At 54.8% G+C, this 16,083-nt stretch overlaps 1 protein-coding gene across 2 annotated transcripts in view; it reads left to right on the plus strand.

Annotated features, from left to right (window-relative positions):
• Hmcn2 (hemicentin 2) overlaps positions 1 to 16,083 on the plus strand; it is a 149,299-nt gene that overhangs the window by 98,310 nt on the left and 34,906 nt on the right. The window contains exons 55-74 of one of the 2 annotated variants that reach the window (XM_087655099.1): positions 466 to 579; positions 941 to 1,128; positions 1,700 to 1,796; positions 2,454 to 2,615; positions 2,768 to 2,881; positions 3,703 to 3,905; positions 4,369 to 4,450; positions 5,611 to 5,742; positions 8,615 to 8,758; positions 8,844 to 9,003; positions 9,084 to 9,208; positions 9,549 to 9,732; positions 11,374 to 11,471; positions 11,845 to 12,111; positions 12,771 to 12,961; positions 13,286 to 13,367; positions 13,453 to 13,589; positions 14,917 to 15,058; positions 15,133 to 15,277; positions 15,889 to 16,016. In XM_087655099.1, the coding sequence (XP_087511225.1) occupies positions 466 to 579; positions 941 to 1,128; positions 1,700 to 1,796; positions 2,454 to 2,615; positions 2,768 to 2,881; positions 3,703 to 3,905; positions 4,369 to 4,450; positions 5,611 to 5,742; positions 8,615 to 8,758; positions 8,844 to 9,003; positions 9,084 to 9,208; positions 9,549 to 9,732; positions 11,374 to 11,471; positions 11,845 to 12,111; positions 12,771 to 12,961; positions 13,286 to 13,367; positions 13,453 to 13,589; positions 14,917 to 15,058; positions 15,133 to 15,277; positions 15,889 to 16,016 (2,895 nt within the window). Of the gene's footprint in view, positions 1 to 465; positions 580 to 940; positions 1,129 to 1,699; positions 1,797 to 2,453; positions 2,616 to 2,767; positions 2,882 to 3,702; positions 3,906 to 4,368; positions 4,451 to 5,610; positions 5,743 to 8,614; positions 8,759 to 8,843; positions 9,004 to 9,083; positions 9,209 to 9,548; positions 9,733 to 11,373; positions 11,472 to 11,844; positions 12,112 to 12,770; positions 12,962 to 13,285; positions 13,368 to 13,452; positions 13,590 to 14,916; positions 15,059 to 15,132; positions 15,278 to 15,888; positions 16,017 to 16,083 lie in introns of those variants that run through there. The other variant, XR_015684241.1, reaches the window with a different exon arrangement.

The following is a 16,083-nucleotide window of genomic DNA, read 5'->3' on the forward strand; positions in this document are numbered from 1 at the left end:
CCGAGAGACCTTGTTTCTGACCCGTGATCAGACCACACCCACAGCCTGGGCTGGTGACTCCCTGACCTGGAATCCTTAGCACACAGCAGCCTTATATAGAGACTAGGTTTGGCTCCCTCCTGGTCACAAAGGGTCCCAGGTAACTCCTCCCCTGCCCCAGCTAACCCTGCCTCTGGGAATACTTTCTTTGACCTTTGACTAGCCAGCCAACTCCACCCTCTTGCTAAGCTTGTTGCAAGCTTCATTTGCCCATCTGTGAAATGGGCTACCAACAGTACTCATGCTACTGAGCCTGCACCTGAGACCTGGCCTTTAACTGAGCAAGGACTTAACCTTCCCTTGGCCTGAATGATGTGGCAGGGAGTGGTGGTGCTGTCTTGGGCTCTCCAGAAGGGAAACAGAGTCTTTGCTTTGAATTCAGAGCTTTGGCTCCTGAGCTCAGGCCCCTGTCCTGTGTCCCTGCAGGAGGCCGAATCCTGCAGCTGCCTCTCGTGCAGGCAGAGGATGCGGGCAGGTATTCCTGCAAGGCTTCCAACGAAGTGGGCGAGGACTGGCTACACTATGAACTACTGGTGTTGAGTGAGTGTCCCTGGTGAGGAGGGACAGGGAGGCTCTGGTCCCAGAGAGGCTTCCTTCTGAAGAGCCCTGGGCAGTGGGTATGCAATCCCTCTGGACTCGGATGGTTTGTAATAGGGTTTCAAGCTTGGGCTTTGAAGCCAGGCGGAAGTGAAGTGGCTTTGAAGTCCCACATGGCCACTGTCTTACATGTACCTTTGAGTAGACTATAACCTCTCAGAAGCCCAGATTTCTTAGCTGTTTCCAGGCCTGAGAGATTCAGTGAGGAGAGCACAAGGACACCCCAGCCAGCATCTGGGACTGACTTCCTTGTTCACTCCCGGCCCAACACCTAAACCACTTCTCGGTCTCCCCTCACACCCAGCACCGCCAGTGATCCCGGGAGACACACAGGAGCTGGTAGAGGAGGTGACTGTGAATGCCAGCAGTGCCGTCAGCCTAGAGTGCCCAGCCCTGGGGAACCCAGCACCTGCTCTATCATGGTTCCAGAATGGGCTTCCTGTGTCCCCCAGCCCACGGCTGCAGGTCCTAGAGGAAGGACAGGTCTTGAAGGTAAGAACAGACCCCTCTCAGGGTAAAGGCACTAGGAACCAAGGGAGAGTGTCACCTGGGCCATATAAAGGTCCTTTAGAGTATGGGGCTGTCACCTGCACGACACATGGCATCTGTGAGGTGCTCCGTTGGTCACACAGTGTTCATAAGTATCAGTCACTCCTGGCAAATCAGAAGCACATGTGCCACACTCAGGGCCAGCCCAGACCCAGGGCAGCAGCCCCCTGCAAGCTCTGACCACCAGGATCTAGATCACCACACCATAGCTGCACACACTCCCCCAGAGGTAAACACGCCCCACCACCACCACTGCCATGGCCCTCTTGTCCATTTAGTTCCAGAAAACCAACCAATATATCAGTCTTGCCTCCCAAGACACCACACGGAGCCTCCAGATGGGCCTCAGAGGGACTGGTCCTGGTCACTGAGAGCACCTGCAGCCCACATGTCCGCTGTGGGGAGACGGGCGGTGCTCCCTGGCAGTGTGGGGATTCGCTATGAGGCCCCTGGGTCCTCTCAGAGATGTCGGCCTTGGCATCAGGCTGTGCTCTGAGGGTTTCTGTGCCCTCAGGTTTCCACTGCGGAAGTGACTGACGCTGCCAACTACATGTGCGTTGCGGAGAACCAGGCGGGCTCTGCAGAGAAACTCTTTACCCTCAGGGTCCAAGGTGAGATAGCTGAGAGGGGACTTCTGTGGGTTCCTGGCCTCTCCCTGAGGGTACCCTAGCCCCTATACTCAGAGTTCAGACAACCTAACCTGGCCCAGCCACATGCCAGGACAAAAAAAAAAAAAAAAAAAAAAAAAAACCACTTGTGAGACTTCAATCATGTTTGGACCAACCAAGTCAGGAACAGCTTGGGCAGAGGGTTGCTCCAAGGGCTTACAATGTCATTACTGAGCACTTACTGTGTACCTGACATGTGTCTAAAGGACACCTTCCAGCAGACCCTGGAAGGTGGCCTGGCTTTATGACTATAGAATTATTCCGAGAGGTCTTACCAGCACAAGTCTGCTGTTTGACCTCTGTCACTGCGAGCCCAGATGTGGGGACAGCTGTATCTCTGAGGATGGACTGGATAGTCCTCAAAGTCACAAACTGAAGCTCCAAAAGCTATCTGGGTTCTGCTACTATGTGGCTTTGGAGAATGGTCTGATCAAGCTACCCTGTGCTCTTGTGCAAAGCAGCTCTAATAAGGCTTGCCCTCCAAGGGCCGTGTGCAGATACACCAGGGCTTGCTCTAAGAGCCTAGGCCAGTTCCTCAGTGTGTCCCCTCCCCGGGCTGTGCTCTCTACCCACGGAAATCTCAATTCTGTCGTCACCCAGTGCCACCACAAATCTCCAACTGGAACGCCGGCCAGCTCACCGCCACCCTCAACAGCAGTGTTTCCCTCCCCTGTGAAGTTCATGCTCACCCAAGCCCTGAGGTCACATGGTACAAGGATGGCCAGCCTCTCTCCTTGGGACAAGAGGTTTTCCTCCTTCCTGGTTGGTAAACTGAGACTTTGTGCCCAGTTCAAGGCTCTGCTGGGAGTCTGAGATATTCAAACCTGGGACAGGGCTGTGCACGTTGGGAGGACTGGGGGTTGAGAGTAGCCTGGGGTCCTGCGGCTACTGGTGCAGGGACTGCTGTCCCACAGGTACCCACACACTGCGGCTGGCGCGGGCACAGCCAGCTGACTCCGGGACCTACCTGTGTGAAGCCCTCAACCCTGCAGGCCGAGACCAAAAGATGGTACAGCTCAGTGTTCTGGGTATGTCCTGTCCCTGCTGTGCCCCATCTACTTTTCCCATCAGCCCCCTGGGAAGCCCTTATCTTATGAATAGCCACCAGGAGGGTAAATTAGTAGGATTGGATACACCAGGGTTTGATGCAGTCATGCGCAGGCTTGCTCTGTGACCTTGGGCTAGTGTCTCCCCTTCTCTGAACCCCAGATGTCCTATGTGTAAGGTGACAATCCCTATGTAGATGAAGGGAAATTGCAGTCCTTGGCCTACCATGTGGCTCACCGTAAGCTTCAGTGGCAGTCAGGTTAAGGGGGCAGAGCACTGGCGAACCCTAAGAGCTAGGCTAGGAAGGTCAGAGATTCTTGGCTTGTAGCCTGTGACAGCATTCTTTGTTTTTGGAATCCCCTTGGGGGAAAGCTGGTCTGCAGTGTTAGCAGCCAAGATTCTCTGGAAAGTTCTTTTCAGTCCTGGGAGGAGGTTCATTCATTTGTAAATACATAGCCAAGGCAAGCCCAGAGAGCTCAAGGCTAGGTATGGACGCCTACATGAGTTAACAGGAGTACCAGGCAGGGGCTGAGAGGCCCCATAGAGGGCTGTGTCTAGTCAGGAGATGTTGGGAAGAAAATAAAAGGCCCTCGGTCAGCACCATTCTGCCATGTCTAGGCACCAGGTCCCTTGGCTGGCAGTAGGCTCTGGTAGGCTGGCCTGAGTTCACTTCCTCCAGCAGCCCTGGGTCAGCACTGGCTTTGAGGGTCCTGTGGGTCTCCCTGGGCCATTTACCCAGGGTGGTTTGGGGACAATATGGACAAAGCCATAATGCCGCCTCACTGTGCTTTCTGGCCCTCAGTTCCCCCCAGCTTTAAACAGGCTCCTGGAGGCCCCCAGGAGGCTGTCCAGGTCAGAGCAGGTGACAAAGCCACCCTAAACTGTGAGACAGACTCACTCCCAGAGCCAGCTGTGACCTGGTTCAAGGATCAGCAGCCCCTAGCCCTGGGGCAGCGGATTCAGGGTCTACAAGGAGGACAAAAACTGGAAATCCTCGACTCACAGGTCAGTGGCCCTGGGCAGCTTGGGCAGTGGGCGCAGCCCTGACTCCTGACACCATAGGTCTGAGTAAGGGAGGAGGAAGGTGTGTCCTAAGATGATGTGGGGGTGCCATCTCCTTAACCCAAGTAGATACACACACACACACACACACACACACACACACACACACACACACACACAAAATGTGACTGGGAAAAGGCCCAGGGCCTCACAGTGACCTTAAACAGAATCCTTCCACACTGGAGCAAGTCAGGCTCTCAAGTGTTTGTTGAATGAGTATATTCCTCTCCTATGGACTCCTATTTTCTGACCCAGCTCCAGTCCCACAGTAAAGGGCAGACCAGGACATAGTGGGCCGAGTCTGCTTCCCTCATTTCCAGGGCCTTGATTAGCTTCCCAGACAAGGTGACTCTCTGGGGAATCTCTATTGCACACACTAACACTAACGCAGTGCGCTCTGTCCCAGGTATCAGATAAGGGCGTATACAGCTGCAAAGTTAGCAACACAGCTGGAGAGGCCACCCGGACCTTTGAACTCAACATCCAAGGTAAGCCAGGACCAGTTTAGACCCCATTTTGAGAATAGAGCCTTTATGACTTTGGGAGACCTGTGGTCCCAGAAAACCTAATGGTCAACAAAGCCACCCCAAACTGGTAGCCTTAGGGATTTTGTCCCATGAATTTGGAGAATGAAATTCACAGACTCCAGGGGGTGTTTTAGAGAGCTTATTTTACAATCACAAGTGGGACAGACAGACAGACAGACAGACAGAAGAGGTCAAGGTCTTGTATAGTAAGAGTTCATCCCAGGAAATAGGGTGCCACAGAGGTGGCAGTACAGACCTTTTGAAAGGACTTATGGAGGAAACTGGGTGAGACACAGGGAGGGGAGAGCTAGTTGGTCAGTCTGGTCCTTCTGTCGTGGTCATATCCTGGTATGCATCTTCCAGGTAAGGGTGAGTGACCATAGGAGCCAGGAACCAGGGCTCTCTCCTGGCATTCCTAGCAGGGACATTCTTGGGACGACCTCTGCTCTGGGGTCCCTGCCCGGCCTGGCCAGTTCCTAGCCTCTGCCTGTCAACCCCAAGCAGCTCCTAGACTTGCCAGGGATGAGACCAATGGCTGGATCCCTGAGGCCCTACCACCAAGGGCTAAGTGCACAAGATCTGGAATTTTCAAAACCAAGAAGGGAGTAAGGATGGAGCTCAAAATCAGGGCCCAGTGCAGGCCTGTAATCCCATGGGAGGGAGGCCGAAGTGGGGGTGGGGGTGGGGTTAGGAGTTAAAGGTACATAAGCTACAGCCTTAGATGGCTAGCTACCTCCAGACCAGACTGAGACCTCCTCTCAAAAACAACCCCCCGGGGCTGGGGATTTAGCTCAGTGGTAGAGCGCTTGCCTAGGAAGCACAAGGCCCTGGGTTCGGTCCCCAGCTCCGGAAAAAAAAAAGACCAAAAAAAAAAAAAAAAAAAAAAAAACAACCCCCCAAAATCCACACAGGCCTCTTCCTGTGACATGCTTGGAAGGACTTAGTGGGGAGATTCTGTCCCTCTGCCTGCCAAGTTTCACAGGGCACACTGGGCACTAATCTGCTGTATAGATTAGACACCAGGCACGATCCTGGCCTCCCAGCACCGGGCTGAGGGAAATCTAGGAGATCAGAAACTGGAGGACAGGGGAGAGTGCAGAAACCTACCATCTTTCCTGCAGTGCCCCCAACATTTGAGAAACCTGAGAGGGAGACAGTGAACCAGGTAGCTGGGCGTCCCCTAGTCCTGGCTTGTGATGTGTCTGGAGTCCCAGCTCCCACTGTGACTTGGCTGAAGGACAGACTGCCCGTGGGTGAGTACCCCTGCCCTGCTTACCATTTTAGTGCAAAATAGGTCTTCATTCAGTGGAGCAACAGTAGAAGCCCAGGAAATTGTCCGGTATCAATGGTCTTGTCCAAAATGGAGGGCTCGTGGAGGCTGAGCCACAGGGAGCCAGCCCGTGACCGTGATGATGGCAGCTTAAGGAAGAAGGCACTGACCTTGGCTGATGGTTCCAGAGGGAGAAGAGCCCATCACGGCAATGAGGGAGGAGAGCAAGCTGCAAGCATGGTGCTAGGAGCAGGAAGCCGAGAGAACACAGCTTAAACCACAAACAGGAAGCAGAGGGAGTGGGACAGACTATGAACTCTCAAAGACCTCTTCCAGTGATGGCTATCTATAATCCCCCCAAATGCGTGTGCGTGCGTGCGTGGGTGCGTGAGTGCGTGTGTGCGTGTGTGTATGTATGTGAAATACCTACCCTGGGCATGCCCCGCCTCCCCCTTCCCTCCCTCCCTCTCTCCCTTCCCCTTTCCCTCCCTTCCTCTCTCAAGCAAGACTGCTGTACTGTATGACAGAAGCCGTACCCCTATTTGCCCTTCGTTGCTTTTATTGGCCACTGGAATGCCATCGGGAACCACTCCAGCAGTCCTCTGGTGTCTGTACACTCCACCCAGAAGACAGGAGGCTCTGCAGGCCTGGCTATCCCAGGCTTGGGTCTGGCCTTGACCCCTGAGCTGCCCTTCCTCCTGTCAATCAGCTCTGCACCTGCTTGGCCATAGGTCACTCCATCTAAGCTCTCCTCCTTGACTTCTACATCCTGCTAGGGTCAGTCTGGGGATACTCAACCTGTCAGCTGGTAAATCCTGTGGCGCTGTCCGCCGAGTCCTATCCCATGCTGGCATCACTGCCCCCTGCCAGTGCCTGGTGAGGGCAGCACCCCACACCCCCACTGGTCTCAGGCCCACGGGCCCCTCTAATGCAGGCAGAAGGTTCTGACAGCTCGTCTCTGAAGGGTCAGCGGCAGCTGTGGCTAGGCAATGTGTTCCCCCGCCCCGTTCACATGTAGATTCTATCCCTACTCTTTAAATTGTAGCTTTAGTGGGTTACTGTGTACATCCTGCACAGTCCAGCCGTTTACAGAGTATCGACCATTCAAGGCTTTTCAGTGTGTCCAAGCAGTAGAGCCACTGCCACTATCCATTTTAGAATGTCATCATTGCCCACTACAGACTCCCCATAGCCATTAGCCATCACCCCCAGGCCCAGCGACTTCCCATCCCACGGCAGTCTGCTGTGGGTTTCCATGAAACGCCTGTCCCGGACATTCGTTCTGATGGTACCACATCATCTTGTGACCTTCTGCATTTGCCTTGTTCCACCTGAGCCTTTGAAAGCTTACTGGGCATCCTGGATCAGTCTTATTTTTTTCTTTCAGACATAAATTTAATTATTTTTTATTGTTCCTTTATATAATATGTAACCCTGGCTGGTTGGGCACTTGCTATGTAGACCAGACAGGCCTTAAACGCACAGATATCTACCTGCCTCTGCCTCTGCCTCTGCCTCTCAAGTGCTGGGATTAAAGACATGCACAAGTAGCACTGTGTTTCTTAACCAGCCGTCGGGCTGTCACGATGAGGCTGCTGTGAGCTTAGCGTGCAGGCGTCTGTGGGTGTTCCGGGTTCTGGGGTGTGCTTTTGTTTCTCCTGAGTGGACCCTTGAGTCACCACAAACCCTGTCTATCAGACCTCTAGTTTTTCATGCATGCTGTTCCCTGCCTGGAATGCCCACGACTTTGTCTGCGTGCATCTGACTGGCTTCTGCTCAGGCTCTGTCCCAGCAGTCCCTGTTGAGGAGCCCTTCCAGGGGCCTACGACTCCTCCTTGCATCCCTCTCTGGCATCCTCCTGCCCCTCCCCTGGGCCTTCCATCCTCCCCTGCCCTCCAACCCCCAGCCCCCTGACTCTGAGAGGGCTTTACAGCTGTTAGCCCTCAGCTGCACTGTGCCTTTGTGATACATTTGATGCTTCCTGAGGACAGAGACATGTGAGACTGGTCTGTGCGCGCAGTGCTGAAAGGCTGGACGGGGTCAAGGCCGGGTGGAGGTAGGCCTGGTGAGGTTAGAAATGCCTTCAGGACAGACCTGCAAGAGGGCATTCCAAACTGCTGAGCAGAGTCCCAGAAGCCCCAGGTGACTCCTGTGGGGCCGCTGAGGGGCTGACTCCCTTTGATCAGCAACCTGGATCTGTGTAGCAGGTGTAGGACCCTAAGTGGGAGAGAGGGAGGGCGGTAAGAAATAGAACAGCCACTGGTGAGTTGAGGAAGGCGGTTGTGATGGTTAATTTAATTGTCAACTTGGCATAGGCTCGAATCACCACTGAGAGAGCACCAATGTGGGAGTGCCTAGGCCTTGTTGGCTGTGGGCGTGTCTGTCTGGGATTGTCTTAAGCATGTTTCCTGGTGTGGAAAGACCCAGCCAGAAAATGAATGACACTATATATATGGTAGAGAAACCCAGCTAAACACAGGTATGCACACATTTCTTTCTTGCTCTGCTGTGACTGTGACCAGCCACATTCTGATGCCACCGCTCCCTCTCAAAGACTGTCACCTGGGGGGTTGGGGATTTAGCTCAGTGGTAGAGCGCTTGCCTAGGAAGCGCAAGGCCCTGGGTTCGGTCCCCAGCTCCGGAAAAAAAAAAAAAAAAAGACTGTCACCTGGAACGGTGGGCCTAATGACGCCCTGTCTCCTCTATGCTGCCCTTGTCAGGGTAACTTTTCACAGTGTCAGAAATGAAACTAGGCCAGTGGGAATCTAAAAAGGTGCCTCCGACCCACTGGTGCCTGTTTCCCTGTCAGTTCAGGAAGGGCGCACAGGACTCAGGGGCTTCCCTTTGTTCCACAGAGAGCAGCATGGGGCAGGGCGTGGTCTCCCGAGGTGGCCGCCTCCAGCTGAGTCACCTGCAGCCAGCCCAGGCTGGTACCTACACGTGCGTGGCTGAGAACGCCCAAGCAGAAGCCCGTAAAGACTTTGTGGTGTCTGTACTAGGTACGTCTGCACTCTACACCCCCTCTTTGCCCCATTCCCGGCAGCCCTTGCTGCTTCCGGGCCTTCACCATGGCCCCTGTCACAGTGCCTCCTCAGATCCAGAACTCGGGCATGACACAAGAACACAACGTGTTGGAGGGACAGGAGGTCCGGCTGGGCTGTGAGGCTGAGGGCCAGCCACCACCAGATATAGCCTGGCTGAAGGAAGGTGGCCCATTGGACCAGCACGTGGGGCCTCACCTCCGGTAAGGCCAGGTTGTGCCTCTCGAGGCACCAGGGCCGCCAGCCTGTGTGCCCCGGCACTCAGTGACTCCTCCCCGTGCAGGTTCTATCTGGATGGCAGCACCCTGGTGCTGAAGGGCCTAAGAGCAGCGGACTCGGGTGCCTACACCTGTGTGGCCCACAACCCAGCTGGGGAGGATGCCAGGCTACACACGGTGAATGTACTGGGTGAGGAACTGAGGCTGAGGAGAGGCAGGGAGCCCCAGTGCCTTGTGGGAAAACCTACAGGAAGATGAGTGGGCGGAGTCAGGGACCTCCATCCAAGACCTCTGTGATAGGCTTCCTGGGCCTACAGACCTTGTTCTCAAATAAGAGTCACAAGTGTCCCAGCCCCCGGTTTGACCATGAAAAGATTGGGTGAATCTGGGTCCCTGACAGTGGGCCTCATCTCTCCAGAGCATAGCCAAGACTCCAAGACCCTAACTACAATGGCCGGCAGTGGTGTAAGGTCAGGGTTGGGTGCTGCCCTCCCTCCAAGTCCCTCATCACTTTTAATCTATTGTCCCAGTTCCCCCCACCATCAAGCAACAAGCCAGTGACACAGGGACCCTGGTGAGCAGGACTGGAGAACTGGTGACCATGATGTGCCCTGTCCAAGGGTCCCCACCCATTCACGTGAGCTGGCTCAAGGATGGCCTGCCCCTTGCACTCTCCCAGCGCACCCTCCTCCACAACTCTGGCCGCACCCTCAGGTAGGAGAGCCCAACCTCTGGTCCCTGATAATGACAGTTGCTGACACAGTCTCCAGGCTGCTTAGGTTCCAAATGCTTCTGTGTGGACAGTAAAATACAAACACAGATGCAGAGGTTTATGGTGGTTGGGGAAATCATGAAGCTCCTGCTACCTTAGTGTGGGACCCCAGAAGAGGTCCCATCCTGTGGCCTGACGAAGAAAGAATAACTCAAGAGGATACCTGAGTGCACGGGACTGGCAAGGCCAGGTGGAAAGCCAGGAGGGCTTCCTGGAAGAGGCCTGAACTAAGCTGTTGGTTCTAGACTTCAGCAAGCAAGAGAGTCTTGCAGTCAAAAGGACCAGACATAAAGGGATAGGCAGTAAAGGCCCCAAACCATGAGCTAAAGACAGTCAAGAAGACGCAGTGACAACAGAGAGTGCCCTGGTCAAGGCTAGCTGCTGAGGTGGAAGAAGGTGGAGCCAGGCCTGGTTTCCATGGAGAACAGCATCCAGACAGAGCAAGTGCAAGGGCCCCCCTCCCCTCCTGAGGTGGGAGCAGGACAGGAAGACAACAGGGACAGGCAGATGTTACAGGTGGGATCTTGAGGTTCCTAACACTCATTGGTGGGCTTTCCCCTGGGTTCTGGGAATCTCGTCATCACCAAGGAAGCACAGCAAGCATACTGAGTCACCTTGTCCGCCCAGAAAGGGAAGCTTTAAAGGCAAAATGAGAATTATACAAGATACCCTGAAACCCCAGACCGCAGCTGGTAAGAGTGGCCCTGTCTGATGCGGCATGGGTCACTGCCCATCCGGCAGGGGCGCTCACAGAGCACTTTCCACACATGCTTAAAGGTCTGTCAGACATCTTTAGTGACAGCCACATTGGGCAGTCATGCACAGGAACCCTCCCCAACCCCCCTTAGCGTTACTTTGTTTGGGGCTTAACCAAAGGGACTCCATTTTGAATCTGACGACTCTTGACGCTGAGGTTCCTAGGCACCCGGGGGAGATGCGCTGTCTACTTGAACTTGGGGAGATAGACACTCAAGGGCTGTCAGCATCAGGGAAGATTCTGGAAGCCAGGTGGATGCAGCCATCCACCACACACGTGCACGCACCATGTCCTTTGGACTTGGAAAATGGCTTTTGACAGGAGCAGGAGGGTTTGAGAAGGCTCTGCTCAGGAAGGGAGACTGGCCTGGCTCTGACACCGTGATCCTCTCTGATCCATCACAAGAGCAGCCCAGAAGAAGCTGAGGGCTCAGGAGAAAGGGCTCCGAATGGGGCCAGTAGGTGGAGACCTCCCAGGTGGATACTGAGTGATTGCCGGTGGGAAGGATGCCTGCTGGGACACTGAGCTTCCAGCGTTTAGGAGGCTGAGGACGTTTGGCTGAGGCAGTAAGGACGTGAGAAGGTAGTGGGCATGGGGGTCAAGGAAGGGCAGTTGAGACTTTCCCCAGGGAGCACTAGGAGGCCAGGGAAAGGATGTGAACTGGGGCTAAAGGGTTCTCCTTTCAGACTCAGCCATTGAGAACTGAGATAAGAAAACTCAACTACTTTCCCTTTCCCCCTTCCTCTCCCCCATTCCTCTCCTCATCCCTCTCCCCCTCCCTCTCCCCTTCCCTCTCCCCTTCTCCCTCTTCGGGGAGGGGGGTCAGGATCTCTCAGGTGCAGCTGGCAGATTCGGGCGTCTTCACCTGCGTGGCTTCGAGTCCAGCCGGTGTGGCTAACAGGAACTTCACCTTGCTGGTACTCGGTATGGGGCAGGGTGGGGCAGTGAGTGCGACTCAGGCTAGGGCAGCCGAGGATGAAGTCCCCCATCCCAGGCTCATCAGGGTGTGCCCGGGGTAGAGCCATGGGACATTCTAATCTAATTTCTTCCACTGTCCGCTCATCTATCCCCCCAAGTTGTGAGCAACCACTTCAGTGCCAAGCGCTGACAGGCAGTTTACGGTAATGAACTCCGGACCCCGCTCCACTAGGTGGACAAGGGGTCAGTGTTGGAGGACTCGCCTAGCGTGCGAGTTCCAAAGGCTTTATCCATGAGGGCCACAGACTGTGCAAAGATTCAGGGTGAGGGCCACCGGCTGTGGATTGATAGGGACCCTGCCTACAATTGTCCCCCTCAGTGCCCCCTATCCTGGAACCAGAGGAATTTCAGAACGACGTGATGGCTGCCCAAGGCTCTGAAGTAGTCCTTCCGTGTGAGGCCCGGGGAAGCCCCCTGCCCCTCGTGTCCTGGATGAAAGACGGGGAGCCCTTGTTACCCCAGAGCCTTGAGCAGGGTCCTGGCCTGAAACTGGAAGCCGTGAGCATTGGTGACTCAGGAACCTACTCCTGCATGGCAGCAAGTGAGGCAGGGGAGGCCAGGAGGCACTTCCAGCTGACCGTGATGGGTGGGTGCCTTGTCTTCAGCAGCATCGGTGGCTAGAGGGTGACATGGGACTCTGGGGCTGAGGAAAAGCCACTGAGGATGAGGAGTTCTCTGGAGGTTTGGGGTCACCTTTGTATGAAGCTCCAGAGAGAGGCCTCGCTGGCCCGGACTGCCAAGCTACTGTGGCTGAGAAGTCCAGTTCTCTTCAGCTCTAGTCCAGTAGCTTTTATCACCAGACAGACCCTTGATGTCAAAAGCAAAAGCTAGAGGCACCAACATGTAGGGACACAGCCTCATGATGTGGTCCAAAAGTGTGCAATGAGGGGCCCTATTAAAAACATCCGCTTAGGGGTTGGGGATTTAGCTCAGTGGTAGAGCGCTTGCCTAGGAAGCGCAAGGCCCTGGGTTCGGTCCCCAGCTCCGAAAAAAAAAAAAAAAAAAAAAAAACATCCGCTTCAACTCTGTCTCCTCTCCATGTACCTCATCCTTGTTGAGATCAAGGTACAGATAATTGTCCCGGGGCCACCCACCTGTGGTTTCTTTGTCCAGGTGACCTTCTAGCACTCCCCTCCCCTGCACTCCCCACACACCATACTCAACCATTTCTAGGCCCTTCCGGGGGGTGAGCCTCTTGGTGGTGGGGGAGGGGAGAAAAGCTGACCCAAGGTGGACATCTTGCAGATCCCCCCCACATTGAGGCGTCTGGTGAGACTTCAGAGCTGTCACTGACACCTGGTGCCCACCTGGAACTCCTGTGTGAAGCCCGCGGCATCCCCCCACCCAACATCATTTGGCACAAAGATGGGCAGGCCCTGAGCCGGGTGGAAAATGACAGCCAAGTCGGCCGGGTGCTCCGGGTGCGGAATGTGCAGGTATTGGCAATGGCTCCTGCTGGCGTGGGGTTAGGACCGGAGGAGAAACTGCAACTGTCCAGTGGGCAGCTGCCAAACGTCCCCTAGGTCCTCGTTTGTGTGCGAGGGACATGATCCCCATGCCTATGTCCTTACGGAGTCCCATTGAGGCCAGAGCCAAGGCTGATCAAAAACAAGCAAACCCTGACAGCTAGAGTGAGGACTTTCAGTCCTGTCCTTGTACGTCAAGAGCAAGATGGAGAAGAGAATTCCAAGGAGGGTGGGGTGGCAGGAGCGGTGGACATGTGGAATCAGAAGCAGCTGACCTCCTTGCCCTGTTCCCAGGTGGACAATGCTGGGCTGTACACCTGCCTGGCTGAGAGCCCTGCAGGTGAAGTCGAGAAGAGCTTCCGGGTCAGGGTTCAAGGTAAGGGGTATAGGTTCAGGGGAAGGGGAAACAGCATGGGACCTGTGAGAGTGAGTCCATCTCCCGTATCCTCCTATTCCCCCAGCCCCTCCAAATGTTGTTGGGCCCCGGGGCCCCCGCTCTGTGGTTGGCTTGGCTCCAGGGCAGCTGATCCTGGAGTGCTCCGTGGAAGCAGAACCAGCACCAGAGATTGAGTGGCATCGAGGCGGTGTCCTGCTTCAGGTGAGCTCCTCCATCTCCAGCTGAGGCCTCTGACCAAACGAGTTCAGGGTTCTGAGGGTCAGCCTGTCTGCACGTCACGCCACATGTCTGCTCTGGGCACATCTACCTACCCTGATGTTACCGTCACTCTGTGTCATGGCTGGGCACTGCAGCAAGTCCAGGATTTCGGACCTGGTGCCTTTACGTTATACTGAGGGCATTGTGACCCAAGTCTATGACAAGTTGTCTCCGTGCTCGTCCTTCCCCGGGGGCCAGTTTGTAGCTAGGGATGGGGGGATTGTGGGTCTGTGGGTAGGGGATTCAATGAGGGTGCCCGGCCCCTTCAGGTTCCTGACGGTCTCAGCAGAGCAACCCTCGGCTGCAGCCTGTTGCTAACCTAAGACAGAGCAGAGCCTCACAGGTCTCTCAGACCTCCTGGCCTGATGCTTGTCTCAGCCAAGACTAGTTTGATCAGAAGCAGAATCTGGGGTTGGGGATTTAGCTCAGCGGTAGAGCGCTTGCCTAGCAAGTGCAAGTCTTCAGCTCTGGAAAAAAGAAGAAGAAGAAGAAGAAGAAGAAGAAGAAGAAGAAGAAGAAGAAGAAGAAGAAGAAGAAGAAGAAGGAGGAGGAGGAGGAGGAGGAGGAGGAGGAGGAGGAGGAGGAGGAGGAGGAGGAGGAGGAGGAGAAGGAGAAGAGAAGGAGAAGGAGAAGGAGAAGGAGAAGGAAAAGGAGAAGAAGAAGAAGAAGAAGAAGAAGAAGAAGAAGAAGAAGAAGAAGAAGAAGAAGAAGAAGAAGAAGAAGAAGAAGAAGAAGGGGCTGGAGAGATGGCTCAGTGGTTAAGAGCACTGACTGCTCTTCCAGAGGTCCTGAGTTCAATTCCCAGCAACCACATGGTGGCTCACAACCATCTGTAATGGGATCTGATGCCCTCTTCTGATGTGTCTGAAGGCAGTTACAATGTACTCATATATAATAAATAAATAAATCTTTAAAAAAAAAAAGAAGAAGAAGAAGAAAGAAGAAGAGAAGAAGAAGAAGAAGAAGAAAAAAGAAGAAGAAGAAGAAGAAGAAGAAGAAGAAGAAGAAGAAGAAGAAGAAGAAGAAGAAGAAGAAGAAGAAGAAGAAGGAGAAGAACCTATCGGAGGGATGGTCACACAACCCTGCCAGTTGGACCCTGAGAGGGGCCCAGACACTTGACTTTATCTCCAACAAGACATGTCCTCCTACCCCTGGCTTTCCCAGCAAGAGGAGGCCAACTCCGAACTCAGTTCTGAAGCCATGAGATCAAGGTCACAGCCAAGTGCCAATAAAGATCCCTCTCTCCCCTCCTCTGGGGGACACTCTGCAGGCAGATGCCCACACTCACTTTCCAGAGAAGGGCAGATTCCTCAAGCTGCAGGCATTGAGCACAGCAGACGGCGGGGACTACAGCTGCACAGCCCGCAACACAGCAGGCAGCACCAGCGTGGCTTTCCACGTGGAGATTCACAGTGAGTGTCCCCCTCCCCGCCCACCTTCCCCTCAGAGCCACAGGCTCCCAGCCCTGCCCTCTGCTCCTCCCCAGTGGCACCCACCATCCAGCCAGAACCGAATGCTGTGAACGTCTCAGTGAACCGCACAACCCTGCTGCCCTGCCAGGCCCACGGTGTGCCCACGCCTCTCGTGAGCTGGCGGAAGGACGGGATCCCTCTGGACCCTGGGAGCCCCAGGTGGGAGCCAGAAGGGGAGGGGGCTTTAGGAGGATCTTGGGTTTAGGCTCCTCTTTGTCAATCAGAAAGAAACTCTTCCAGGCAGTTGGGGCAGAAAAGTGACTTTACACGGGGTGTACGAGACTCTCAGATCACAAGAGCAGGCGCACCAGGACCTTGTCCATCTGTTTCTCTCTATATAGTGTCTTCTCACCCTCTTTATCTCTCTCCTACCTCTATAAACATGACAGGTACCCCCTCTCCACCCCAAGTTTACATCTCCCCTGCTCATACAACCTGTGGAAGCAGCAAGCCCTCTGTGAATATCGAACCCAAATTCCCACGGCACACAGTGCCATTGGCCCCGCCTGTGTGATGAAAACATCCTCTGTCCGGGATTTACATAACAGCCTGGCCATTGAGGCCATTCTCAGAAATAGTGAGCCTGCTGTCCCCGGGAGCAGACGCTCCTGTCCTCTCTGGTAGTGTGTGTAGCTTTATGTCAGTCTCCCAAGTGCAGGACTGACTCCTAACCCTTTTGCAGAGAGAGCTGGGGGCAGCACAGTCAGGGGTCCAGCCCCTCTCAGCACCCCATCCGCCTACCTCCAGGACAACCCCTCTCTCTGTTCCAGGCTAGAGTTTCTGCTTGAGGGCTCACTGAGGATCCATCCAGTCCTGGCACAGGATGCTGGACACTACCTCTGCCTAGCATCTAACTCTGCTGGCTCTGACCGGAAAGGCCTAGACCTTAGAGTCTTTGGTAGGTGGGCAGGGGAAAGCACCCTCCTGCCTTCAGCATCCGTTCCTGCCAGGGGCCAGGGGCCAAA

Source organism: Rattus norvegicus, chromosome 3, assembly GCF_021556685.1.
Source record: "Rattus norvegicus strain SHRSP/BbbUtx chromosome 3, alternate assembly SHRSP_T2T, whole genome shotgun sequence".
NCBI classification, from domain to species: Eukaryota; Metazoa; Chordata; class Mammalia; order Rodentia; family Muridae; genus Rattus; species Rattus norvegicus.